Consider the following 27581-nt stretch of genomic DNA (forward strand, 5'->3'; position numbering starts at 1 on the left):
TCTAGAGGAGTTGTGTTAATTGAGTAGACGTGATTGATCGGCGACATACCACGGGTGAACGTGATTACCTTGCATTTAGTGATGTAGAAATGCATACCATTATCGGAGCACCATTGCGAAGTGATGTTAATATCCGTTTGTAGCGCAGTACAATCCAGTGTTGACTTGATTACTCTGAATATTTTTAGGTCGTCTGCATATAATAGCTTCCTGGATGACAATCGGGGGCATAGATCATTTATAAAGAGAACAAAGATAAGAGGACCCAGTACGCTTCCCTGTGGAACACCGGACGCTATTTCAAATAATTCCGATCGTGCAGAGTTGAGTTGTACGAACGCCTTCCGGCCCGTCAGATGAGATGATAACCAGTCCGTGATCCAGTTTGGAAAGCCCATGTACTTCAGCTTCTCCACTGCGAAGGCATGCGGTACAGTGTCAAAGGCCTTCGAGAAGTCGACATAAATAGAATCGACTTGATTCCGACGTTCCATTTTCTGGAACAAGCTGCTTGAGTAGCACATCAAGTTGGATGTTGTGGAGCGACGAGGAACAAATCCATGCTGGTATTCAGAAATCGACGGTGTTGCTGCAGCCAGTAAAACTTTATGAATAAGGGATTCTAGAACTTTTCCTAAGCAACAGAGTATCGAGATGCCGCGGTAGTTCTCGACTCGTTGCAAGCTTCCAGCTTTATGAATGGGGATCATAGAAGCAGTTTTCCACATAGCCGGAAACGTTTTCTCTTGCACGGATCGATTAAACAGTAGTGTCAAAGGCTCCACTAGAGATGTAACACAGTTTTTGAATAAAAGTGGTGGTAAACCATCGACTCCTGCTCCTTTTGACACGTCAAGATCTTCTAATACATTCCGCACTTCTGCCCTAGAGAAATCGATGAGGGGCAGATGAACATTATAGAAAGGCACATCTTGGAAACTACTTTGATGAATTTGAAGCGAGGTAGAGCTGAACACACTTTGAAAGTAGTTTGAAAACAGATTTGCTGCTTCTTCGGCAGAGGTAGCCGTAGATGAGTTGTAGCTTACGTTGTTGGGCACACGATTATTGGTTCGTTGTAGTTTTACAAATTTCCAAAATGTCGAAGGATTTTTCTTCAGTGATGACTGTGACCTGATCACATAATCGTAGTGGGCAGAGACAAGACGTTCCTTATAGCTGACTTCAGCTTGCCGTAGAAGATTTCTATTTGAATCTGTTTTAGATTCGAAGAAATGTTTGCGGGCTTTGCGGAGTCTGTTTCGCAGGTTACGCAGCTCGGCATTCCACCAAGGCTTCCTGTAGGTAGAGCTGATAGCACGGCGACGACGGGGAACATTAGCGTGCAAGATTGCGAGTAATTTATCATAGAACAGCAGTACGTTCTCATCGACAGAGTCACCTTGGAAATAATTCTGCCAGTTTACTGACGAGAGTTCAACATTCAGAGATGAGAAATCACACCTCCGAAAGTCAAAATTGAAAGCTGCGGGATGCAAATCTACCTGATCGTGAATGCAGCAATGGGTATCTACTTGCGAGACGAATGGTACGTGATGAACGTCGATATTCAGGAGAGGAAGTGGAGGTGCGAAAATCTCGAGATCGTCCGGTGAATCAACGAACGCCAAATCAAGGAGCCTACCATTGCAATTTGTGAGAGAGTTCACTTGTACCAAACCACAAGAAAGAATGGATTCCGTAATTGTAACTTCATGTTCACTAGATGCGTTTACCGGCAAAAGTCCATTGATATCTTCGTCAAAATGACAACGCAAATAAGGGAGGTTATAGTCGCCCAATAGTAGAACGATATCATTTTCAGATGATCGATCACAAATGCTCTGAACGGCCGAAGCGTGAGTGGAATATAATCTTGGATCAGAGTTAAGTCGTAAGTAGATACCGACGACGTATATGGATCGATGTGGAAGCACTAAGCATATAGCAACTTGCTCTATTTGCTCACAATTCACCAAGGAGACTGCACTGCAGCAAATACTGGCTCTAACTGCGATAAGCACTCCACCGCCCCTCTGAAGATCGCTAGTGGACTCATTACGATCGCAACGAAACACTGAGTAATCTGACGTCAGCTCGACGTCGCATATATCCGGGCGAAGCCATGTTTCGGTGAGCACGACCACGTCATAGTCACAACTCGATAAAGCAAGTTTGAGATCGTTCGTTTTAGTGCGTAGTCCTCTAACATTCTGGTAGTAGATGGACAGGATGGAGACTCCGTTGCAGTTGCAGTGGTGGCTGCTGGCAGAAATCGAAGATGCTAGGCGATAGACTCTGGCGTTCCGCTCGCAGGTTCATTGGCGAGTGTGGAACTGTCGACGGAGGTGCAGCTGAAAACGGGTCGAGTATCAGGAAGCGATGATTGGGCGAACGATATGTACTTGCCTGGCATAGCAGGCTGGAAGCCCCGTTCTGTAGCCACAGACACAGGACCGGGACGACTGCGACGGCTGGAACTGGATTTATTTGGTTGCGACAAAGTGGTCGGTTGAACGGTCGCGACTGTTCTGGGCGTAGAAGGGGCTTCCGTAGTGCTTTTTGATATGCGTCCCGGCGAATGCTGAATTCCATTGAATTGTGTGCGACGATGCCAGCGATCTTTTCGCAGTAAGTTGCTGGAAGCCGAGGATTGGTCAGAAAGCGTCGAGTTCGTATTGTAAGTGTACTTGCCCGACTGAAAAGGTTGGGCAGCCCCCTCTCCGGAATCGAACACAGGACCGGGACGACTGCAGCTGGAACTGATGAGATTTGGCTCGACTGTGCCGAAAGGATAAGGGCTACCCATAGAACCTGTTCGCATGCGTCCCGGATTGCCCTCAGTGCAAGATGTTGATGAAGCTTGTTGACAGGGTGATCGATCGTTCGTTTCTGATTCTAAGGCAAGTTCGGATGTGGCAGAGCAGAGCTGTTTTTTTGATTGTGATTGAACACACGGACAGTAACTCCGTCGGGCCATTACCAAGGATCACCGACCATGTCGGACACGGCATTGCTGACGGTTACTTTGAATGAAACGAATGATAAATCCTCGAGGCTTTTTCCACGCGGAACCAGTTTTACTACATTCACGAACGAGGAGTCCACATTTGCGATGTCGTGAACATGCTGTTTTATATTTTCTTCTTTTTGGTCTGGAGTAAAGGGTGTCACGTAAAAAGCCACTGTGTCAGTTATAGTCTGGCCAACTTTGGCGACGCTCAACGTTCCCGTACTTGGCCGGATACCATTACTACCGGAGTGGTTTTCATTATTAGGTACGATGGGCTGATTAGGGACTTTGCGTTCATTAACAAGTACCCGGGCGTGGGACGGAGACTTGTGGATAGATGACTGCCTCGAGTTATCGACTGGAGCAGCAGGCGTAGAGTGGGAAGTGGATCTAGTCTGTCGGTTTGGTAGGATTTGCACTCGTCGGTTTGCAACAACAAGTTTGTTAGGTTGGGTAACTAAGCTGTTCACTTCGTCCAAAACTTCGAAGAATGATGTTTCATCGCAAGATCTAGAGTGATTGATGGGGTCAATGTTGTCCACAGTGTCGTCGAGAGTGAGTTGATCAATGTTTTGATGAAAAGTCGACTGATTTAACGATTGATTGGTGAGTTTGGGTTTCCGTTTTGTTTCAAATAGCGTTTTGTTGATCGTTCGAAGATTTTCGCCATAGTTGCCCAAGCGTGTATCCATCGAGTCCGTACGTATAAGCAGTTCTCTTAGAGCTTTAATGATGGTATTCTCTCGATTGTGCACAGCAGGGTTGAAATTCAGCCGACAGGAGTCGCAGAACCACAGCAGCCCGACTCTAGCCGACCATGCTGAATAATGCAGTTTCGTTAGTCCGACACAAGTGTGGTGGAAAATAAAACCACATGATCCACTGCAAGAAATCGCTTTTCCAGAACTCAGGGATCGTGAACAGGCTTGGCACGTGTCCATATCGCCGAGGGATGGTGGATGATGGTCTCAGTTAAATGTCGAAATCGCACTAAACGACGGTGATGTCAGAAATCTGTATGCGCCTTTGATTATGCAACCCAAGGATGGACAATGAGGTCAAGCTTCCTACGTTTGCGTCCAGATGGCGCTTCAGACGTGTAAGAGCGAGCGTGTAGGAGCGAGAGGTGGCAGTATCGGTACGACAGATATGTGCAAATTGAAAAATACAGAAACACTAGTGCACAAAGCTCGAACACAAAAAAAAAACACCACAATGCAAGATCGATTTGCTTTATCACATGTATTCGATCATGAACAATAATTAATAACACGGAAAACACAAGCAAAACATGAAAGATAACTGCGGCCGGAGCAAAAGTAAACATTGACATGGATGGTCGAGTGACTTCGTCATTTAAAAATTTAAAAATTGAAAAATCACCAAAGTGGCGTTTGCGTAACTTTGCCATCGGTCGAAAAATAAAAGATTATATTATTTGTGTATTATCCAAACAGGAGAAATATTCCGGAAAGCATTTTATTTCTTCATAACATTATTAATTTGGCGTTTAAGATAGTTTTGCGATTATGTACAAAACGTTAGTCTTTTATGCAAACAAAAATGTATAAAGCATTAATCTTTTATGCAAAGAGTAAGAATATATAAATCAAACATTGCCCAAGAGTAAAATGTATTTAATTGTTAAAAATGAAGCATCAGCAACATAGACGAAAAAATGTATTAAAAAAATCACCACGGTGGCGTTTACGTCACTGTGTCGTTGGATGAGATATAAAAGATTGTGTGTTATTAGCCTTTTATCTAAACAGGAGAAGCATTCCAGAGAACAATTTAATTTTATGTCACTATTAATATACTATACACTATTAATTTGGCGCTTAAGACACTTTTGCGATTACGTATAATACATAAGTCTTTAATGCAAATAGTAGATTTCATCATAACTAACATTTTTTCCATTATACCTATCCGAAAAAATGACTATAAGGGTTGTTTTGATTTTTGTCCCGCATCCCCATATATTTAACGCATTGTGCGGCAGCGCAAAATGTACCCGGCGCAGAACTCAGATACTAAACATTTCGGCCCTGATTCTCGAATACACTTCACGGTGGAAACGAAATAAACGGCACGCCATTGAACTACGTTTTACGAATTAGTAAAGTATCGAAGATAATAATGAGTTTTCAGGCAGAATGAGCACTTTTCAAATAAAAAATCATTAATGAAAATTAACTTCTTCGTATCAAACTGGTATTCAACGTGAGTGGAAAACTTTGTTTTCTTCATGTGATATAAAAATCTCTTACAAAAATTTCATCTGACGATAATTTGATATTATAATGATAAGTTTAGTGGGAAACTAATCTCGTATCCAGATGTCGACACCGTACCGTTGTCATCGCGGATACGTTTCATTCCGTTTCCACCGTGAAGTGTCTTCGAGAATCAGACCCTTCTTCTCACTTGTGTGATGCGCGTCTCATTCTATATACACACATACACACATACACATCAAATTCTAGCGCCCGTTTTGTCTTCGTTCGTTCTAAGTAAACCATAAAAACGACAGCGCGACCCCATTTGAACCGTATACGCTTGTGTGAAGAAAAATATCTCAACAGAGATAGCAATCCAGATTCAAGCGCGCAGCACGGCGCGTAAGCACGGCGCGAATTTCGGCGTAAAACTCAGCTTAAAACTGGGCTTGCGCCCACGGCGCTGACAACCAAACATTTCATCTGTGTTTCGGAGCGTGCCCATTCGCCAGAGCGCGTGTGTGCACAAGGAGTGGGAGCTCAACTGGGTACAAAAATCTTGTTGCACATCAGCACCGAGTTGCATTCTGAAGACTGCATGCATCGATGTTTGAGTTCAACGTGGTTTGACAAATGCTACAGGTGAGCTAGATTTTTTTTGTATCGTATACGAAAATTACTCACACGTAGAAAATAGCGTGCAGTTTGTGTGCGCTATTTACTAACACTAACGCGAGGACCTTAATAGCATGCTTGATAAATGTCTAAGTTCGTTGGTTTGAGTTCACGATGGATAGGCAATAAACCGTCCATTGATGGGGTAACTAATTTTTTGCACCAGAAATCAAGTTTTCGTTCCTATTTATATGGACGTACAATAAGATTGCGTACGCGGATACAAAATTGGTGTCAGGAGGAAATGAAAATGTAGATTAAAGACAGATGAATGAAGAGGCAGATTTGTATACTGTAGTCGAGTCAGTTAAAATAACCACTGACTGGACTAGTTCATCAGTCATCCTCGCTAGTCAACGCTAGTCAATTCATTTTCTAGTCAAGTCACTTTTTGTTAACGGCGACTGCCGAAGCAGTTCTAGTCGAAGCGAAGCTACTGAGAGTAGAGTTGGTCTTCATTTTTCACCTTCGAAGATTTCTGGCCCTGGTATGAAGTGCCTGCCGGAAGTTGCGTCGTTCATCAAAAAATACCATAAGGGCGAAGACGCGGTGTTCTGGTCGGATCTGGCGTCGGCCCACTACTCGTAGCGGTCGTTAGAAGAGCTGGAGCGGCTGAATATCGATGTGGTACCCAAGTCGGCGAACCCGCCCAACGTCCTCCAGCTGCGTCCCATCGAGAATTTCTGGGTAAACCTGAAGCGTAAAATCTATTCCAACAATTTTGTCGCGAAAACTGAGAAGGAATTGATAAATAAAACGAAGAAAGAACTCAAAACCATGTCTACACGCATGTTTTCGTCCGCCATGGCGAATATTCCGGTTAACTGCCGGAAGGCTGCTCGCAAAGGCGTAGTATTTTTTTTGCAAGTAAGCTAATAGAATTACCTCCCATGGGAAAAATTTATTAAACTCAATTATCTGTTTTATTTTATTTTTATTAACATCCGAAAAAAGTTCATTTTTTTTAAATGCAAACGTTAATCAAATTGTTTTCAAAACAAAATCTATCGGTGGAATGTCCGTCTTACCCGACATGATTAGTATTTTATTTTCTTCAATATTTCTAAAGTAAAAATGAGGAAACTTCACCGCTGATTCGATAAACTGGAAGAGAAGTGGCGGTAGAACATTCACGTAACGAAAAATACCCCAAAAAGTTACTCAATAACAACGGGAACGTTATTTTCTGCAGACGATAATTAACATCGAGCTGCTCTTTGTAGATTACTTTTTTGTTTTTATTCACAATTTCAACAAAAAGTTAGCTAGGTGTACACAGTAAGTGTCAAATGTAATGATACACTGTGTTGCAAGTTTGTACATCATTAAAATTTAAAATAAAAATCTAATTTATCAATCATACAGAGGTGTCCATCATTCCCGACTTTCCACTACTGAGCAGATATATTCGACACGAAACACGACAGGCAAATATACAACTATTGGATACCTCAAATATATTTTCGGTCTATTCTTCGAACTTGTTGGTATATGATTGGATTATTTAAATATTTCAGTCTATTTTTTCCATGTTCGATGTTTCACATTGTTTGCCATTGTTGAAAATTGAAAAGCAATATTGTGTTTCAAAACATAATTTGAAAACTCTAAAATTGCTCTAAAATGCTCTAAAATTCTGAAAAAAACACACATCTTCTTCTTCATCTTCTTTTTTGGCATTAAGAGGGAATCACACATCGAAAACACGTATATTTAAATAAAAATTATGTTTTAATGGATCTAGCAATTAGAAAAAATATAAAATTCGAAATACTATGCTGAATTTTAGATAGAATTTCTTCATGATTCGTCACGGTACACCATAGTAGACGCACTCTGAGTATTTTTAAAATTTTCATTTCCAAGCTTATTGAGAATGGCGGAAATTCACCATAGTTCTTGTAGTGAACCATATAGGAATTCAGGAAAATTCTCTAATTTTCTAATTTGGTACCTTATACAAGATTTCTCATAGAGCTGGTGAAAAGGTTTCGGGCACTTTTTACGAGCACATGATTATAGATGTTAGGAAAATAAGAAACATATTAGAAAATAAAAAAGAAATTGAAAAAAAAAAATCATTAGACATTTTCGTACTATTCAGTTCTCGAAATTTTCTTTAAAAAATCACATTTGAATATATATTGATCCACTGAATCCTAAAATTCTATCAAAATATCTAAATCTGATTTTTTTTATTTGTACCGCGCAACACTGTTCAAATTCTGAAAAAGTGTAGTAATAAATCTCTAAAACCTATTTTTTAATACAGGCCGGACTCGATTATCCGGAGTATTGATTTTTTTTTTCACTCCGGATAATCGAATCATAAAAAACGAATTTTCTCTCGGTAAACGTAATATAATTATGATTTGCACTTATTTATTGAACGGTTTTATCTAGCTTGGAATCGTTTGTATTTTTGTGACTTTGTAATATTGTAACTTTGTCTGTGTCGCTGTATCACATTAATATAAATTTAACCCCCCTCCTGTTGACCGTTTGGTCTGAAATTTGGAACATCTTTATCTCTGGTGTCATTATAAAACTGCGTATTCCATGAACATGAAAATCCAAGATGGCGACCGGTACAGAATGGCGGATGATGGGCATATTTTCTTGAAATCCTATCAATATGGGTTTTCCCAAAACCCCATCAATATGGGTATCAAATGAAAGGGCTTGACTAGTAGAATACAGTTATTTATGAAAAATACAAATCCAAGATGGCGGCCGCTACAAAATGGCGGATTACATATTTTCTCAGAACCCCATATTGATAGAAAATATCACACTACATTATGAACAACATAAATTCGAAAAGGTCGCCGCCATAAAATGGTCGATTATGTATTTTTGAAATCCCCTCAATATTGGTATCAAATAAAATGATTTGACTAATAGAATACAGTACATCATGAAAATATTCCGATGAAAATTTGGTAAGAAATTTTCACTATCCACAGTTAGTTGTTTCATCATATACCCCACGATTTTATTTGAGTTTCATTATTGCCCTTGATTAATGAAGGAACGAATGTGATAACTACAAACAGCTACTTGTTCAATTATTTTCTAGCTTTAAGTACATTAAACCGAATATACTTGATTTATTTTTAATTATTTTATTTTCTAGTTCTTAGTAAATTATCTGTATCATTAGTATACTTCCCTACAATAAAATAATTGAACTTTTTTAAAATTTTAGTTTCTTACCTAACTTTGTTCGGAATATTTTGATAATGTACTGAATTCTATTAGGTAAAGCATTTCATTTGATACCAATATTGAGGGGATTGCAAAAGATACATAGTCGACCATTTTGTGGCGGCAACCTTTTCGAATTTATGTTGTTCATAATGTAGTGAATGCTCCAAGTCAAGTCATCCAGCCATTTTTTAGTGGCGGCCAAATTGAATTTTTCAAGATCATGGAATACGCAGTTTTATAATGGCTGTAGAATTCAGGGTATGTTCCATATTTCAGATCAATCAGTGATCAGGAACGGAGTCAAATTTCAATTAATGTGGGACAATCCTACAAACACTGAAACATAGGGGAGATGGGGGTAAGACGGACATGTTAAGGAAAACTTCAATTGTATCTTTCAGGAAATTCATGTTTTCAAAAATTTAAAAGCAATTTCTTACAGTAAAATATACTGGTTTTCTAAATAATTGGTCAAATGTTGTATAAAAATGTGTTTTTCCATGTTTTTTGTTGAAATTAAAACAAGCCGAAAAGTACGACATTTTTATCGGTGCGGGTATAATGGACATAATTTCGCTCTCTCTCAGTGTTTGTGCGTCCAGTAACTGAAATAGAACAAAAGAGGAAGCAATATAAAAAAAGAGTTCAATATTCTTCCCTTCACTTTCCTTCATGCATTGGATGTGACTGTCCATTTCACCCCCCAGTGCAATTATTTGAATAATTTAAATTTACCACTTACGAATGAATTTACTTTTTCGTACATACCTAATATCGCTTCTCAGTCAACTCACAAACCGAAATATAACCATCAGTGCATTCAATTTTGCAATTAAACCACTCAAAATGCTTAATATCGAAGCCGCAAAAGTTACATCCACACGCGGAAACATGTTCGATTTTCGGTTTTTGTTTCTCTATTCCACTTTGATCAGTATTCATTGTCATAGGATGGTTTAAATATTATAGATTAATATGTAGAAGGGTTTCCCATCAACAGAAATTTGAAATTCATAATGCAACTATACAAATCAACTACCTGTCCATCATACCCCCACTGTCCGTCTTACCCACGGCTCCCCTACATACAAACAGGGCAAGCTGAATGAAACCATTAAAAAGTAATTGTTTATTTGGGAACTGTGGCCTTCTTGGATTTTTCATGATCTACTGTTTTCTTTATTATACAAACTATTCAAAATTTCCGAAAATCAAAAATAAAATACTCCGGATAATCGAGTCCGACCTGTATTTCAAGATTTTTATTAGTATTTAAATTTTTAATGAAAAAAATATTTGGTACTATTTCTTGATTTTTTCAGTATTTTTTCAATTTTTTATCTAGAAGTTATTGAGAATGGCGTGCAAAAAATTGAAAAGTACATTTTCACAATAGATCCTATATAGCAAAAATTTCTTAATTGGTGCTCTATACAATATTTCCATAGAGCCGATGATTTGGTTTGGGGGCACTTTTCACTTTGTTACCAAGCCTTCATATGGAGAAGTTAATTTTCATTCATAATTTCCACTTGAAAGGCTGGTAACCCATTATTATTTTTGACTTCACTTATTTGTAAAACGAAGTTCAATGACGTGTCGTTAATTTCGTTTTCACCGTGAAGTGTATACGGGAATAAGGGGCATAGTTTTGCTGCGGTTGGCCTAAGGGTAGAGAGTAAAAAAAAGAGAACACCAAACGTGATTCAAATGAAATGAAGGAAAAAAAAATGTCACAGAAGGGTTGTGTCCGAGACACGTCCGCATAGTTGACGTAGGATTCCGTTAGGCTATATGTTGATTTTGGTTATGTTTGAAGAATTACATCGTTATCATCTTTTTGATAATGATTTGGTGGTCCTGAAAAGGGCAACTATGTTCGGTTGTTGCGTATTTTTGTTTACTCCACCAGTGTTTACCGAGTGTTGATGACAGAAGGATGATAAACAATCGTTGAATGGTGCGTATCAGATAGAAGATACCGAAGTGGAACGAGATATGATGAAAACCGCCCTCTGTGATCCTAGACGAGATGCCTCCTGTGTTATTTATGCATGAAATAAAGATAAAAAAGACGGGTGGGTAATGTCGGGGACATAACCGGAGTGACGTAGGACTATACAAAGGGGACAGCTTTTGTTAAATATATATTTTAAATATATTGTTTTATTTTCTTCTTCTACGTGAATACCTACCTATCTACCTGAAAAATGGATTAGTTTACTGTTTACCCTTTATGAATATGTTGATGGTTCTGAAAAGAACCTTTGGTGTTGTGTTTTTGTTATCACTCGATATTCCCATCTTGTTCGGTTAAACCTTTCTGTTTAGCTATTGCGTTTGCCACTCGCCACAGCTTTCACAGTTGGAAAATTTCTTCCCATCCAGCTTGTGACATATTGTTCAGTAAATTACATTTAATGCGACGTGCCGGAGAAACACTTTGCCACTCACTGAAACTAATTGTTGTCTTGATGAGCGCCGAACCGAAGCTGCTCTGTTCTTGATGCGGGTTTTCTGATTGTCGTGAGCAGCTTTGCAAGCCAATTCGAGCACTCTGACGGCCGAAACTCTATAATCGCTGTTAGGTATACTGGTGCTCCGGCACCAATCCGTTCGGCCTAGTTACCCTTGCGGAGCAATCAGTGAATGCGACCAACAGGGAACTGGAGACCTGCACGGTTCGAGTGAGACTTTGCCTTTCCCTTAACTTGTCCTCCTTTGTTACGTCCACGATGCCGATGCCGTACAACCACACGGGTTTACGGTTTGAAAGAAAATAAGATATTTTTTTGGGGTCCGCGTGTTTTATACTCTAGCGGTACACACTCACAGGATAGAGACAAATCGGCAGACTCAGCCAGAGGGGCGAGTCCAACGAGACGAACGAATGAGCGTTAAAAGGGAGCGATGGCAAAAAAATACATTCATTACGATTTGTTCGATCGTTGGATTCACATGCAGGCTAAAAAGGGTCCTTTTCAGGATCACAAAATTATCTTCAATCTAAAGAGTTTATTGTTTTGTTGTCACTCGATATCCCCATCTTGTTCGGCTAAACCTTCCTGTTTAGCGATTTGTTGCCACTCGCCACAGCTTTCACAGTTGGAAAATTTCTTCCCATCCAGCTTTGTGACATGTTGTACAGTAAATTACATTCAATGCGACGTGCCGAAGCGCCACTCAGTGTCGCATTGGAGGCGATTTTAACCTGTAATTGAACATTTGCGATGACAGTGGTACAGTGTCGACTTTCAATGTGGGGTCATAATTTGGATCTCTATGTTTACAAAAATGTCCAACTAAATAAGTCGCATTACATGTCCGTCCAATTAGCTAAATGTCGAACTAATTGTAAATTACTGTACTTTCAATCTGGAAACAATTTAAGAATTGGTGAAAATTGAATAATCTGGAAAGTCCCCAACTATCAATAAGCTCAGAACAACTGCCAAATTCACATACTCATCAGATCCTGGCAAACAAATTATGAAAAAATCAATTTGTGTTTTATTATTATTTTGGATAATGTTTTAGAAAGCATTGAACTGTATTTCCTAAACTCTTTTTTGGAAGGTTTAATTGCCCTGAAAAGCGCCTTGTTTTATGGAATGGTTCCAATTTAGAAAACTTAGTACTCGTGGTTTTGAAAAAAACCATTTCGAACGCCCTCGATGCCGCCTTGTTCTGGATTTGCCACCAAAGCAGTTTGTATGAAGAACAAACTTTTTTTTCTGCTACCTGCTGCCGTTTTGCGATTGCGTTTGCGTCTGCCTGTTGTTGTCTTGATGCCCACCGAACCAAAGCGCAAGCAGTTTTGCCAGCCAACTCGATCACTTCGGCAGCCGAAACTCTATAACGGCGGCTAGGTGGACTGGTGCACTGGTAACAACGCGCTCGGCCTAGCTACCCTTGCGGAGCAATTGGCGAATACACCTACGGGAAACTGCAGTCCAAAATGGTTCGAGCGGTATTTTGCCTTTCCCTTCACTTTTCCTCCTTTGCCATGTCCAGACATGGCTGCTTGTGTTAGTTTGTTGATGTGTTGTGATGCGAACCGATGTGGTGTATGGTCTGAATGAGAATGATCGTTACGGCAGCGGAGCGGGGATTTTTAAGCTGACTGGATGGCTCGAGAATTACGCATGTGTGAGACTGCGACCAATGTTTCGTTCATTTTTTTTTCTTTTTCCTTTCCAATCGTGCTTCATTCTATTTCGCTGCTGCTCTGGTTGCCCGTTTTGGTTGGTACGATTTGAGGAGCACAAAATGGACCATTAAAAAATGGGCACATAGTGCATTTTGACAATGCTTGATATTTCACAATTATTCAATTATTTATCTCAAGAAAAATGAAATGTTATTCGTTATGATAGATGCGTAGATATATTTCCTATCAATTGATGCAAAAACTTTTGCGATCTATTGAGAAATGCTCGAGTTATAAGCGTTCCAAATCTTGCATTTTTTCCTACTTGTTCAGTGCCTAGATTTCCATTTCACCCCCTATATCTTCCGGTTAGACGTAGTCCTACGTCAAAACTCACCAATGCAATATAAGATAATTACCAATACCGAACACAATTATCAATTTTTCTCATCAGTAAAACCATGTTACTTTAATATAGAGAAAACATATTTGAAATGGAAAAGGAAATTTTCTTTTATAATTTTTACTTTCTGAGTGTTTATTCAACCCAATGCGACTAACAACACGTAATACTATATGTAGAGCAATCACTTTTTCTTATATTTCTTTAGGCGGCGGTGACACTGGATGCAGAAAAGTGGTCGTACGAATTGTATGCAATAGTGAAGCTAAACGAAGCGAGATCCGGCCAGAAGATGCTCCGATCCTCGTGCTGCTTCAATAGTGGTAGTAAGCGCTTCTGTAGGCACTCCTTAAGGTAAACCTGCCCGTTTACCGTGCCGGTCATCACGAAGGGGGCGCTCCGCTTTCCGCAAGAGCAGATCGCTTGCCACACTATGTACTTTTTGGCAAACTTGGATAGTTTCTGCTTGCGAATCTCCTCCGGAACGCTGAATTTGTCCTCTGCGGAGAAAAACAACAGGCCCGGCAGCTGACGAAAGTCCGCTTTGATGTAGGTTTCGTCGTCCATTACCAGAGGCAATGCGGCTTCGTCAGCATTTCGGTGTACAGCTTCCGGGATCGCGGCTTCCCCATCATGTTTTGCCTTTCGTCGCGGTTAGGAGCCTTCTGAACCTTGTATGTACGCAGGCCCTCCCATTGCTTGGTCCGCTGGACGAATGAACTTGACAAATTCAGCTTATTGGCTGAATGACATCCCGGACCGAACTTCTCGGATCACGTCTAAACTGCTTAACTACGCGCTTGTGATCTTTTTCACTGACGGAGCATCCATTTTTGCCGTTCGATGGTTAGGTTCTCGAAGTATCGTTTTAGTACTCTGCTGACCGTGGATTGGACGATTCCCAGCATCTTACCGATATCCCGATGTGACAACTCCGGATTCTCGAAATGAGTGCACAGGATTAATTCACGACGCTCTTTTTCGTTCGACGACATTTTTCCAAATTTATGAAAAATTGACAGTGAAGCATGGCCAACGTGATCTATACACTCTTATCTGATTATAAGCGAAAGCTGAAGATATAATTCCTAAAAATTAAATTTCTACAGCGTTTTTTCCGTGATGCAATTTGATGTGACACACCCTTTACCATATACAATTTTACACTTACACTTGTGCTAAATTTCTTACAATTAACGATCGATCATTGATATGAAATTTCACGAAGCAACCAACATTAAAGTTCCAAATATGAATTTTATCTGATATAATCAATCGTATCACTCACCTTGCTTGCAAAATAAAAATGTCCCCGACTTTCAAATATTTGCAGTGCCGATTTCCCCCGGGTACCTTGGTTTTGATGTTTCTGTTAGGGAATACATTTCGGTAGGAACAGAAGTTCCCCCTACTTTCATGTATTTGCAATGTTGATTTCCCCCAGGCAGCTTGGTTTTGATGACTCTGTTAGGGGCTAGCCGCATGTGTCGTCAATTTCGACCAATCAGAAGAGGGTATTTCCGTTAGGATAGCGGTTGAGATTTTTAAATTTTTCGATAATTAGTTTTATGACATATATTATTTTCTTCAATATAAAAAATTGTTATGGAGTGCCGAAATCGATTGACGCAAATATTTCATCAATCCATCATGAAATGGCAGAGCAATAAGCGTTTGAAATTGGACAATTTTCACGATGTGCTCGATTTTCGATTTTCAATTTGTACCCCAATATGTTCCCGAAAGACGTAATCCTACGTCAAAATAAAATTGTTCCTCTGTATGTTTTAGATACACTAAGTATAATTATTTTTAAATGTACTCGTGAAACCCTCACCCCACTCGATTAGGAACTGATCCTGAAACGCAGTTCGTACTCGTTCGTCTTTTACACTAAGTCTTTTTCGGGAATGTTATATAGAGAATCACAGGTCTTTTGAAATCATTAGAGCGGCGAGTTCTCCCCACACATGTCTCAAATGGTACCAATTGATCCATGAGAGCAGAAAATTTTGCAGCTATTTGTTCGAAATGACGAATATTTTCAGTTATTACTCCCTTCAATCTATCGATGTTAGCTCCAGCTGACCAGAGTAAAGCAAACCTTTTACCACCTTTCGCCCACTGCACTGCATCATTCCTACGCACGTGTTTCGATGAAATCGATGAAAACATTTTCAGTGACTCGAAAATTCATTTTGTAATGCAAAATTCAAAACCGATACTTTCTTCTATCACAAAAATGAACACTGTAAATAAACTTAACGACAAATCGCGTTTAATTTCAACTTTCCATTCATCATTTTTAAGGAGATTTCAAATCATTAACTCCCTTTACTTGTTTGACAAGTGATTTGTATTATTGATTCACATTCCGATTATTCGCAGCTGATAAAAGAAATACATTAGGAAATGCTACGTACCATCCCCTGTATCCATGTTTTGATTATTCTCGATTACACTTTCAGGGTGAGAGTATCGATTTTTCCGTCTATTCCTTCCTCTCGTTGTACACAAATTAAGATTGCTGGATACACTTGTAATATGCTTCGAAATAACCACTAGTGACATAAACTAACTAATCAGATCTCTTTACTCCATCCTGGCTGCCGCACGCGCTCGAACGATTCCCGCATACAAACACGACTTACAAAATTCAAACAGAAACACTAACTTAGATTCACTGCGAGTGACCAGTCAACACAGAAGAAATACGGCGATGAACTAATCATCAAGGTTTAGTTGCGAATAACGAAAAGTTGTTATCGCTTCAAGTTCCCATCCTGCGCGCCTGGGTGAGAGATGTGACTTGGGTTTCTGCTACTGCTGGCTGTCCTCAAACTGGTTTTTCGCTCGTAAATTCGAATCTATACCAAGTGGTGTGTGGAAGAACGTGTGCCGCAGGCGCTATGTTACCGTCTACTAATGGAACAACCAGAACGCAATAAGAACGGGTGGACACTTAATGTTTTCGCACTTAGTTTTTGCACGATTTCGAGGCATTCTTCTTCCTCACCAATTCGATTTTCATGATTCTATTTTTAGGCTCTGGGGTTAACACTTCTTCCCCACGCTATTGGACTAGGAAAAATAGACAAGCCTTTCTCCGATTTTGGTCACTGATTTCACGAGATGGCACAACAAATGGGAAACCTTGACTGGCTGCACCGAGACTAGAACCGATCAATGTCAATCGTTTCACAGTACACGACGATTTAAAACATCGCTGCGACTAAAACCACCACCAGAGGAGACTGATGGCAAAACAAAACACAACAAACCGCGGTTTTGCTCTGACGAGAGCTTAGTAGCATTCACACCACTAAACTAACAACTAATACAGCCCATCGGACTGACGCTTTTCGCGGGAGTGTTGGTACCTCTCGTTGATTGCTGCTGGCCATAGAAAAGATCTTCCAGTGCAAGCTATAGCAGCTATTGCAATCACACACCGAGTAAAGCACGGTTCCGTTGCGGTTTTCATGAATGGGGAAATTCCCATGTTTCGGGTTTAACCGCGCACATGGGGCGCTTCTCTCTCTCTCAGCTGAGTAAGAGTGGTCCAGGTGAGTGACGATTAATTTGACCCCACCGGACAGGTTTTTGTCTGGGGGGAAGAGGCTCGATTCATCAGTCTGGAGGCTGGTGTTCGAATTGGGACAGTGCGATAGAGAGTGTGGAATTCCCAGGATGCATGGAATGGCTCGAGTCTGCTCCCGGTTTGTTTACGATGATGACAATGTACGTAGTTGTGTTGATTTGTGTTTTCGGATTATGTCAGCGCGCGGGAAAAGTGAAATGAGGTTCAATCCCTGCAATCGATAGACGGGATTCCCGGTAATTATTGTGGCTTCTTGAATAATCACGGGACGCCGATTATCATCCTGCTGAGGGACAGTGTTCAGTTATTTTCGAGAAATTGTGTTTGCATTATGTTTGACGCGAGCATATGTTATGCTGACGTTAACCATTGATGATAACAAGGGGGAAAGCAATCAGGCTTCAACGTTCGTTGACTTATCCGCGATAACCTACGTGAATTAATCATAGGAACCGTCTGATTGAAACTATATATCAATTGTACAGAATGTAAACACAAAAAATCAATTGGACAATATGTAAAAACACCCTCATTGTATGTAAAATTAAGGGTGTATTCTTGATACAAAACCCCTTGATATTTCTGAAGTTTGGACATTCAAGTATCTAAACTAGTGCGGCTATGATACAAAACTTCAAACGCGTTTTTTTTAAACTAGTTTTCTTCAAGCTGGCGTACACGATATCCCAGGTTATACTGAACGGATTTATTCCAATTTTTTTTTGTTAATCCGTTTATTTTTACAGGCTCAGTCACATAAGTTTAAAGGAGCCATACTCCTGACTATATTTCTTCTAGCATATATTAACATGTTTCCCTAATTCTACGGTTAATGAAATAGGAAACCGATTACTCGCGGTCGACTCGAGTTTAGAAGGGTGACACATTTTCATTAGGAAAAGGATGGGATGTAAGGAGATGTGTTAACACTCACACTCACATTCACATTCACATTCTCATTCGCACTGACACTTCACACTTAATTCTTAAAACTATCCTTACATCTAATATGTATTTACAATTTAACTTATTCTAATGTTAGTAGGATGGGAACCGATAGCTCGTGAAGGACAAAAAGTAGGGGAAAAGGATGTATGAACACTCACACTCGATGATCGATAGCTTTAAGGAAAACATATATTTGGGACATGTAATCAGTGTCTAACCGAGCCAACACATCTCTCACCGGCACATTGAGCTGCTTTCCACGAGCCCGAAGGGAGTTTTCTAAATTCGATCTGGCGACAAGATATAACTCGCACGACCAAACAACGTGTTCGATGTCGTGGTAAAGATGGCCACAAACACAGAGATTGCTGTTGGCAAGATTAAAACGAAAAAGTAGCGCGTCTAACGAACAGTGATTAGACTTGAGTCGGGAGAAGGTCCGAATAAAGTCCCGACTCAAGTCCAGACTTTTGAACCACGGTTTGAGGCTAACCTTAGGGATAATTGAGTGAAACCACCGGCCCAATTCATCTTCGTTCCATCTGCGTTGTCAGTTAGCGATGGTATTTTTACGGACTAAAGAATAAAATTCATTGAAGGCGATTTGACGCAGATAAATGTCGCCTTCAATCGCACCCACCTTTGCTAATGAGTCAGCCCTCTCATTACCCGGAATCGAGCAATGTGAAGGGACCCAGACAAAGGTGATGACATAACAGCGTCTGGATAAAGCACTCAAAATTTCTCGTATTCTCTCAAGGAAGTACGGCGAGTGCTTTTCCGGCCTCACTGAACGGATAGCTTCGACAGAGCTAAGACTATCCGTTTCAATGTAATAGTGTTCAACAGGTCGTGAGGCGACGCTGTCCAGCGCCCAGTGTATTGCTGCCAAGGATTCTGAAGACTGTGGGAGGTGCTAAAAAATTCGTTGAACACTCCAAATCCTATTGACTCATTCATAGAGGACCCATCAGTAAAGTACATATTATCACAATTGATACGCCCATACTTTGCACTGAAGATCGTAGGAACGATCCCCGATTGATGATAATCTGGAATTCCATGGATTTTCTCCTTCATGAACAGATCAAAATGTACAGAGGAATTGATGTAGTCAGGAAAACAAACACGGTTGGGAGTATACGAAGAAGGATCAACCTGCATGGAAATGAATTCATGATATGAACTCATGAATCCGGAGCGAAAATTCAGCTCGATCAGCTGCTCAAAATTCTCGATCACCAATGGATTCATAACCTTACACCGGATGAGGAACCGAAGAGATAATAAATTGAAGCGATCTTTTAGTGGGAGTACGCCTGCCAAAACCTCGAGACTCATGGTATGCGTTGAGGGCATACATCCCAACGCAATACGGAGACAAAGATACTGAATTCGCTCGAGTTTAATGAGATGTGTTTTGGCAGCTGATTGAAAACAGAAACTGCCATACTCCATCACTGAGAGAATAGTTGTTCGATACAACATTATAAGATCTTCGGGATGGGCTCCCCACCAGGTGCCGGTAATTGTACGGAGAAAGTTTATTCTTTGTTGACATTTTTTACTCAGATACCTAATATGGGCCCCCCAAGTACATTTGGAGTCGAACCAGACCCCAAGAAACTTGAATGACATAGCATGAGTGATCGGTTTACCTAAAAGTTGAAGCTTTGGTTTTGCTGGTCTATGCTTCCTAGAAAAAACCACCATCTCTGTTTTCTCCGTGGAGAATTCGATCCCTAGCCCAATGGCCCAGGTTGAAAAATTGTTCAAAGTATCTTGTAAGGGTCCTTGCAAGTCGGATTCGTTTGATCCTACGACAGACACCACTCCATCATCTGCAAGTTGTCTTAGGCTGCAATTTTGTGTAAGGCAATTGTCGATGTCGCTTACATAGAAGTTGTACGAATTATTCCAAATTTTAATAAATAATAAATAATATTTTAATTTAACATTTTTTTAAGCAAAGAAATCGTCATAAAAACCCGCTGAAACCCAATTTGATTTTTGAAACGGCTGTCAAAATATTTTTTTCGACTTTCGACTGATTCAGAATTTGTTCGTTTTTTTTTTGTTTCAGATAATCAGAAGGCCTGGAATCGTGCACGCCATGGTACAACTTCTTTTCGAAACCCTCGACTTCACCAGCTGTAACTACTCTAATTTTGAATATTTCTTATATTGCTAAAAGGTAAATAAACAAATAATGGAATCATGGATAGTGAAAATATTTTTTGTTTTATTTGTTCAGACCTCGAAAAACCGTCTGAAATTTTGGCCGCTACACTAGAAAACCATTTTAAGTGAAAATTCAGACAATCACAATCACAGTAAGTAGTTCTAAAGATTTCCATGTAAAAAAATTCTGATGATCATGATGTTCTTTCGGGATTCTATTGCTAGATCGTGTAAAAGTTGTTTACAAACTAAGTTTGATCTTCATTTAATAATTTATTCGCAAATTGGGTTTCGCAAGAAACTTAGAAAAGCCGCTTTGGACGTCGAACGTGTTAAATCAACAAAGAGGTATGTGGATGATTTTTCGACCAATGACATAAATGAGTATTTTTCAACAAATATTTCAAGTTCCGTCCCTACCACTAATTTTAATTTTTATGTAGATGGCAGTGTTCGATCTACTTTTGTGTTTAGTATAATTCACGAGTATGATGTAGTAAACGCAATTTACAAAATTCATTCAAATGCCATAGGATTGGATGGGATTCCCATTAAATTTATAAAACTAGTTCTGCCAATATTGCTACAATCAATAACTCATCTATTCAACTCCATAGTGCGATGGTGTAAAATTTCAAATGGATGGAAATATGCAAAAATAATTCCAATAAAAAAAAATTAAATACAAACTCACTTTCAAATCTACGTCCCATCTCAATCCTTTGTGTGTGTTATCAAAAGCCTTTGAAAGAAATTTCAAAAAGCAAATTTTCTCATATATCAATAATGAAAACATACCTTCACCATATCAATCAGGTTATCGTGCTGGCTATAATACCAAAACAGCCATGCTAAAAGTAATTGATGATATTGCTGTTGTGAGCTTGAGCTTGAGCTTGGGTAGACTGTACAATTCGTAGTTGCTCACCGTGATTGACCTAAACCAACCAAATTGCACGAAAAACACACAGAATGACGCTTGGGACTAGCAAATCATTCTCGTTGTGCAATTTTCGGTAATTCGAGCCTTGAATGGTCAATGACGACGCCGGCCACGTCCTTACAGTCAGGGAAGGGAAGGAATGTTAGTATGATATTCGCCGCCCGAAGGCCAGAAGAGTCGCCTCTATAGCGTGGTTCCCTAGCGTTTATCATGGAAGGGATAGTTGTTAGTTTACAAAAATTAGGATTCACTGCGGTAAATGATGTGATTCTAAAATCTTAAATTTGAGTTTTTAAATTTTCAAATATTAAAATTTTTAAATTTTTAAATTTGTAATTTTTGAAATTTTTAAATTTTTAAATTTTAATGTTTTTAAATTTCACAAAAAAAATCAGGACGATAAAAATAATAGTAATAAAGGACGAAAAAAAAGATATTTTAGCATGACAACTATGTTTTATAAATGCAGAAATCATTCAACTATCCATCTAGAAGGTTGTGTACACCAGTAATCAGAAAATGTGAAAGCCATGATCAAAATAAAAGTGCATGAGCCAATCACTCACTGACAAATTCCGGGAAGGCCTATGGATTTACTAAGGTACTCGCTGTCGCGCTCGCGGATAATCGAGGTTCCACTGTAACTCACCCACTCTCCCTTAACACGATGAGTTCCATGTTAGCTATTGGGGGTCGACATTGAAATTTCTGTCCAACACACTGAATGGCGCCTAGAAGTAGCGAACCATTCTCATTGTGCAAGTTTCGGTGATTCGAGCTTTAAATAGTCAATAACGACGCCAGCCAAGTCCTTACAGTCCCCAGGGGAATGTTAGTATGATATTCATCGCTCGAAGGCCAGAAGAGTCGCCTCTATAACGTGGTTCCCTAAAATTGATGATATTGCTGTTGTGTTAGACAAAAATAATTCGGTAGTTTTGATTTTGTTAGACTATTCAAAAGCATTTGACACAATGTCGCATACTTGTTTATCTAGCAGGTGCAATTTATAAAATCAAAGTTGCTTTGAGCTCGTGTGTGCGTTTTGTATATAAACTTGACATATTTTCTCGTGTCTGCAGAAGAATTTGTTAGGATCCTTTTTTTACAATTTCCCAAAAACTAGGGCAGCCATATTCATTCATCAGCTCATTACTACTCGCAAACCAGAAAATTTATATAACAAGCTGTGTCCATTCCAAAGCGCTCGATTACGTAAATTCATTATACATCGATACGAAGCTGCACAATATGGTAGATCATTTTTCGTAAGAGGAGTTGTTCACTGGAATGAACTTGCCCAGGATATATCCAATATATTTAATAAGGCAGCATTCATCAAAAGGTGTCGCGAAATTTCCTAGTTTGTAGTTTTTGTACTAGTTTAGATTTTTTTTTGACTCAATAATTCGTGGCGCACTTCATGTGTACCTATTTTTTTTCGTATGTGACCAAAACAGACAGCAAGTCTTATGTTGCTTAAGTGTAAATAAAATAAAAAATAAAAAAAAATATTACCAGGTGAGTGTATGTTATAAGTTCTTTGCCAAACCATATCGTTCCATTTGCGCACATTTTCGTGAGAATTTTAATGCTCCTCGGCGAGTGCGTGTTCCATTGATGAAAACAAACGGTAATCGGAGGGAGTCAAGTCTGATGTGTAAGCCATATGCGATAATTGATCCCAATTGAGTAGCTCAACTATTTCCCTGGTCGATCTTGGTCGGTGTGAAGGAGCATTGGAGCAAAAAACGCTTGAATAGTCATTATTTTATCGTTCTCCGAATTGTTGTTGAGTCTGGCCATCGTGGTTACAAGAAATTCTTGATAAAAGATAAAACAATAAAAAATTTGGTCGAAAAATGAGATGGATCAATTTTTTGTTGAAAAAAAATTATCCCATGTTTCTTTTAATAGTACCGAAAAAAACATAGAGCCTTACGTTTCCAAAATCCAAACAACCCTACAATAATACTCGCCGTTAAGTTTTTACCGCAGCATCGTCGACTTTGCTCGCTACAGAAGGCCGGTTTGTTTCTAACTTTCTTTCGTTTTCCACCGTGTTTGCGTTTTATTCATGTTCCGCTTGACATTTCTTCAGCCGCTGCCAAAACAGATATTTTTGGGGAATTCAGATGTTGCCAAGGTCTTAAAGATATCCGCCACGTCGTGTAACGTTCTTGTCCCGGAAGCTGCTTGAAGACCATTTTTTCCAACTTCGCGTACGAGAAGCTTGGATTATTGCGTTGCATTAGCAAAATTTTCAAACGTTGCTCTTCTTGATTGGACGCCATTTTAGGAACTAAATAGGGAAACAATTCCAAAGAACAACAAAATGATAGGTGTACACTTCAAAGAAATACATAAAATTTTAGTCGACCAATTTTTGATCGTTCAACCCTTTAGGATTTCGGCACTGTGAAGGTTTCTAAAATGATTAATTTTCGTTTTGTCTAAGTTCGTTTCTTTCTCCTAAAATAGGAAACATGTCATCACAATTGACATCGCTGTTCATATCCATAAAAAGTCTTTCTAGTCTTTAAGATAATACATAGTGAAACATTTCAATTATGGTCGTATGTTGGAGCCAGTGCCACAAATTATCAAAATTTATTCACGAATGAAGGAATTAGATTTTTCCCAGTATCGGATGAATTCTCTTCTGTTGAAACTCAACACCATATCTGTCATAATGAGCATAACATAAGAGTCGAGACGCGCGAACTTTGTCTGGTATATTCGAAAACATCATGAACTAATTTCGGAAAGCTTGCATTCAGGCACTTTCATTACTGTCAATAATTTCAGGTGATTATCACGAACGTTAAGTTGATCTTCATCGCTTGCAGTGAATTTTTATTGAAAACGTGTCACCCATTGCATATATAAATTGTGGTGTATGCCATTTCCGGGCCCTCGTGAATAGATTCATAAAACGTAGCAAGAGTTATTCTATACATTCCATTGCTGAAGTCGCCAAAAAAAAAAAGAATTTTGTGTGATGAATTGCCATCCTTTACCATTAATCGATTTCACTCTCAATTGGTGACGCTGAATTTCATGCTTTTTTTTTATCCAAAATATATATTTTATTAAGGCTCATATGGCGTCAGCCTAACGGGGCCGGGAGTTCAATATTTTGACAATGTTTGCTTAGACTATGTTAGTAATATGTAACCGATTACTCGCGGTTGACTCGAGGTTAGTATTACAAGTGTTCTCATAATTGGTATGTCGCAGTCTTCGATGTTCTGTACGTGTGCCCGACACGGGATACTTCCTATTGGGATGCAGCTGACCGTTAATCAGCAACGACCCCCTAGTCTGTACCCCATATCTAGCGTGGTGCGTCTATCTGGAATTGTGAATGGAATTTCATGCTTTGATTTTCACTAACACGCAATGATCTTCATTTTCGACCTTACGAATACCATGACGAAAAGGAAGATGCAAATGAAAAATGAACTTCATGGTAAGCTGATGTTGATGTTCATTCCACTGGGGTTCATTTATAGTGTTGTTTCATATTTATCGACTCTCGCTTGAGCAGTAGTTTATCAATACAAGGAAGGCAGAAATTCGCCGAATTTGAATGTCGTGAACGTGAATATTTTCAGCACTGGTTGAAGCAGAATCCTGCTCAACTCGTGATTGGAGTCGAGACGCATCGAGATCTGTTCAAAAAGTATCGTGACTTTTGGATTTCCGTGGGTTACGTATATTCGATTTACAATTATTGAATGGCGTTACGTTGATTTCTGGTTCCTCACACTTATGCTGATAAGTTAGGCCATCTTGAGTGCTCAGTTAGTTTTTAGCTGCAAATTTGCTTGCATGTCTGTCTTGTATTCAAATTTTGCCTATTCCAAAAACGGATCAAAGAATCTGCATTAAATTTTGTGTGAAAAACAAAACTATGGAGCGGACGCATCCAGAATGTTGACTGTGACATATAATGCCTTGAAACATAAACTGAAGCAACGCTTGTTGGTGGTACAAAATGTTCTCAGAGGACGGTGGGTAGACTTATTTCGGTACAAAAACAACATGGTTAGTCTAAAGCCGCGTAGTGGTGGGATGACAAACCCGACCAAAACAGCGTCTTGATTCCGTGAGACCACAGGAAGAGTAGCAGACGCTTCTGGAGGAACTCGCCCCGGTAGATTTTCCCGCTGATCTTCCTCATCTGTAGGAGCATTGAGCCACTGCAACTATTAGTTCGATCTATTGTGGTGCACTCCAGTGCTGTCAGTTCGTTCCATCACTCCGGGAATAAGTGACAGTCGCACTCTGACTTTGGATGAACCTTCATGAAGTTTTTTTTTGCTCAATATCACGTTAGGCGTAAGCACACTTTTTCCAAGAATCCACAGCCTTCACTGAATCAATACACTACATTCACACAGTAAATGTTCAGCTTCACATTATTAAAACGACAGATATCGTCTGTCAGTTTTATCATTTTTTTTAGCTGACACCTTCTCGACAGTGTTCGATCTACCTTATTCAAGCTGAGTACGCTGCGTTTTATTCTGATACAAGGTGTAATGAATAACTTATTTGAGATTGTCTTGGTGTTGATTGAGCCCTCCAGTTGACTTCCATCATTGATATCCTCCAGGTTTTGAGCTCCCATTTTAGACTGGATGTAGATTATCCACAAAATGGTTCAGGCCGGACGCAATTAGTGAAAAAAAAAACAAATCTTGTGGAGAGATCGGCATTTTTATTATCTTGTACTACATGGACTGAATGGCAAGTCCCGGGATTTTTCAACAGATGGTGCCACTAAAAATGAACTAGATTCATTTCGAGAGGTTCATCTGTGAGTAGCTTATGGGTAAAATTTTGATGACATTTCGTTTGTTTGTTCACAAACTACAGTTGTTTAAGTGTCACTACCTGAGCATTCGTATAAAAAATGGAAAAAGAGAAATGTCGTATTTTGATCAAACATTGTTTTTTGATGGGAAAAACTTCTGAACAATCAATACAGTTGTTGACGAAATGTTATCCCACTTCTGCTCCTTCGAGCACAACATTTTATCGGTGGTTTTGTGAATTTAAAATGGGCCGTACAAACACCGCCTGTGCGCCTGGCTCTGAAAGGCCAAAATAGGCTATCCAGAAATCGTAAAACAACTGCATCGACTCGTTTTGAACGGTCATAAAGTGAAGTTACACGAGTTAGCTGAGGCTCTAGCGATTTCGAAAGAACGAGTGAGATACATTTTGCACGACATTTTGGACATGAAAAAGCTATCCGCGCGATGGGTGCCGCGTTTGCTGGCCGTCGATCGAATACAGCGGCGCATTGATGATTTAACAATCGGTTTGACGTTGTTGAAGCGTAATCGAATGGACTTATATGACAATGGATGAAACGTGAATTCATTACCGCACTCCTGAGTTCAATAGGCAGTCTGCAGAGTGACACTAAGGCATATTTTGACGACTCAGTAGTTTCTTACTACATACGAGGAATCGAAATATTGGAAAGTCGTTATACCAAGTGTATTGCCCTCTAAGGAATCTATGTTGAGGAATGAATAAAACTTTGCCCAAAAAACGATTGTTTTCATTACGAATCCCGGGACTTGTCAGTCCATGTAGTACACCGTAGTAACCAAGTACCTAGTAAATATAAACAACGTTTGTTACAGCTAGTTATTGTAAGGATAGTATACATTCCCAAACTTGTGTATGCTTTTAATTCATTGAGAGCTTCTTGGCTATCTGTGATGATGTAGATATTGGCATAACTGTATTTTCTAGCCAAATAAATATTTGTACATGTTAGAATAACATGTATTTCTGCTTGAAAAACTGTAGGTCACTGTCCCATTGGAATTGACATGTCCCTAGTCCAGTAGTCCCTGCTCCTGCGGATTTATCAACTTTGGACCCATCGGTATAAAACTCGAGTAATCTTGGACGAGATTTAGGAGCACCTTCTTGCCATACGCTGCGATTGAATTTAATCACTATGTAGGGAACAATGCAGTTAGCCTTAGTTTGCATCCATTTCATGCTTACTATGGTGTTCAGTTGAGAATCTTTCAAAATTTGTAAGATTTTTCTTGAGATCTCCTTCTTGAAAATGGTTTGTACGTTTTTGCCTAAGAGCGCTTTTTCCGTTGTACATATTGGTGTAGGGGTAGAAGGAGTAAAAAGCAATAAGGGCTTTGGAGGGTGCACTGGGCATTGTTTCAATTATTCATTAGCATACCAGACG

The 27581-nt window shown here is 39.5% G+C and overlaps 1 protein-coding gene across 2 annotated transcripts in view; it reads right to left on the reverse strand.

The window, feature by feature from the left end:
- The window catches only part of LOC129775608 (embryonic polarity protein dorsal-like), a 38277-nt gene extending 21352 nt beyond the window's left edge, over positions 1-16925 (reverse strand). For both annotated transcript variants that reach the window (XM_055780562.1, XM_055780561.1), the window contains exon 1: positions 16097-16925. In XM_055780562.1, the coding sequence (XP_055636537.1) occupies positions 16097-16244 (148 nt within the window). In that variant the 5' untranslated portion in view covers positions 16245-16925. The remainder of the gene's footprint in view (positions 1-16096) is intronic.
- Between the last annotated feature and the right edge of the window lie 10656 nt (positions 16926-27581).

Source organism: Toxorhynchites rutilus, chromosome 3, assembly GCF_029784135.1.
Source record: "Toxorhynchites rutilus septentrionalis strain SRP chromosome 3, ASM2978413v1, whole genome shotgun sequence".
Classification (NCBI taxonomy): Eukaryota; Metazoa; Arthropoda; class Insecta; order Diptera; family Culicidae; genus Toxorhynchites; species Toxorhynchites rutilus.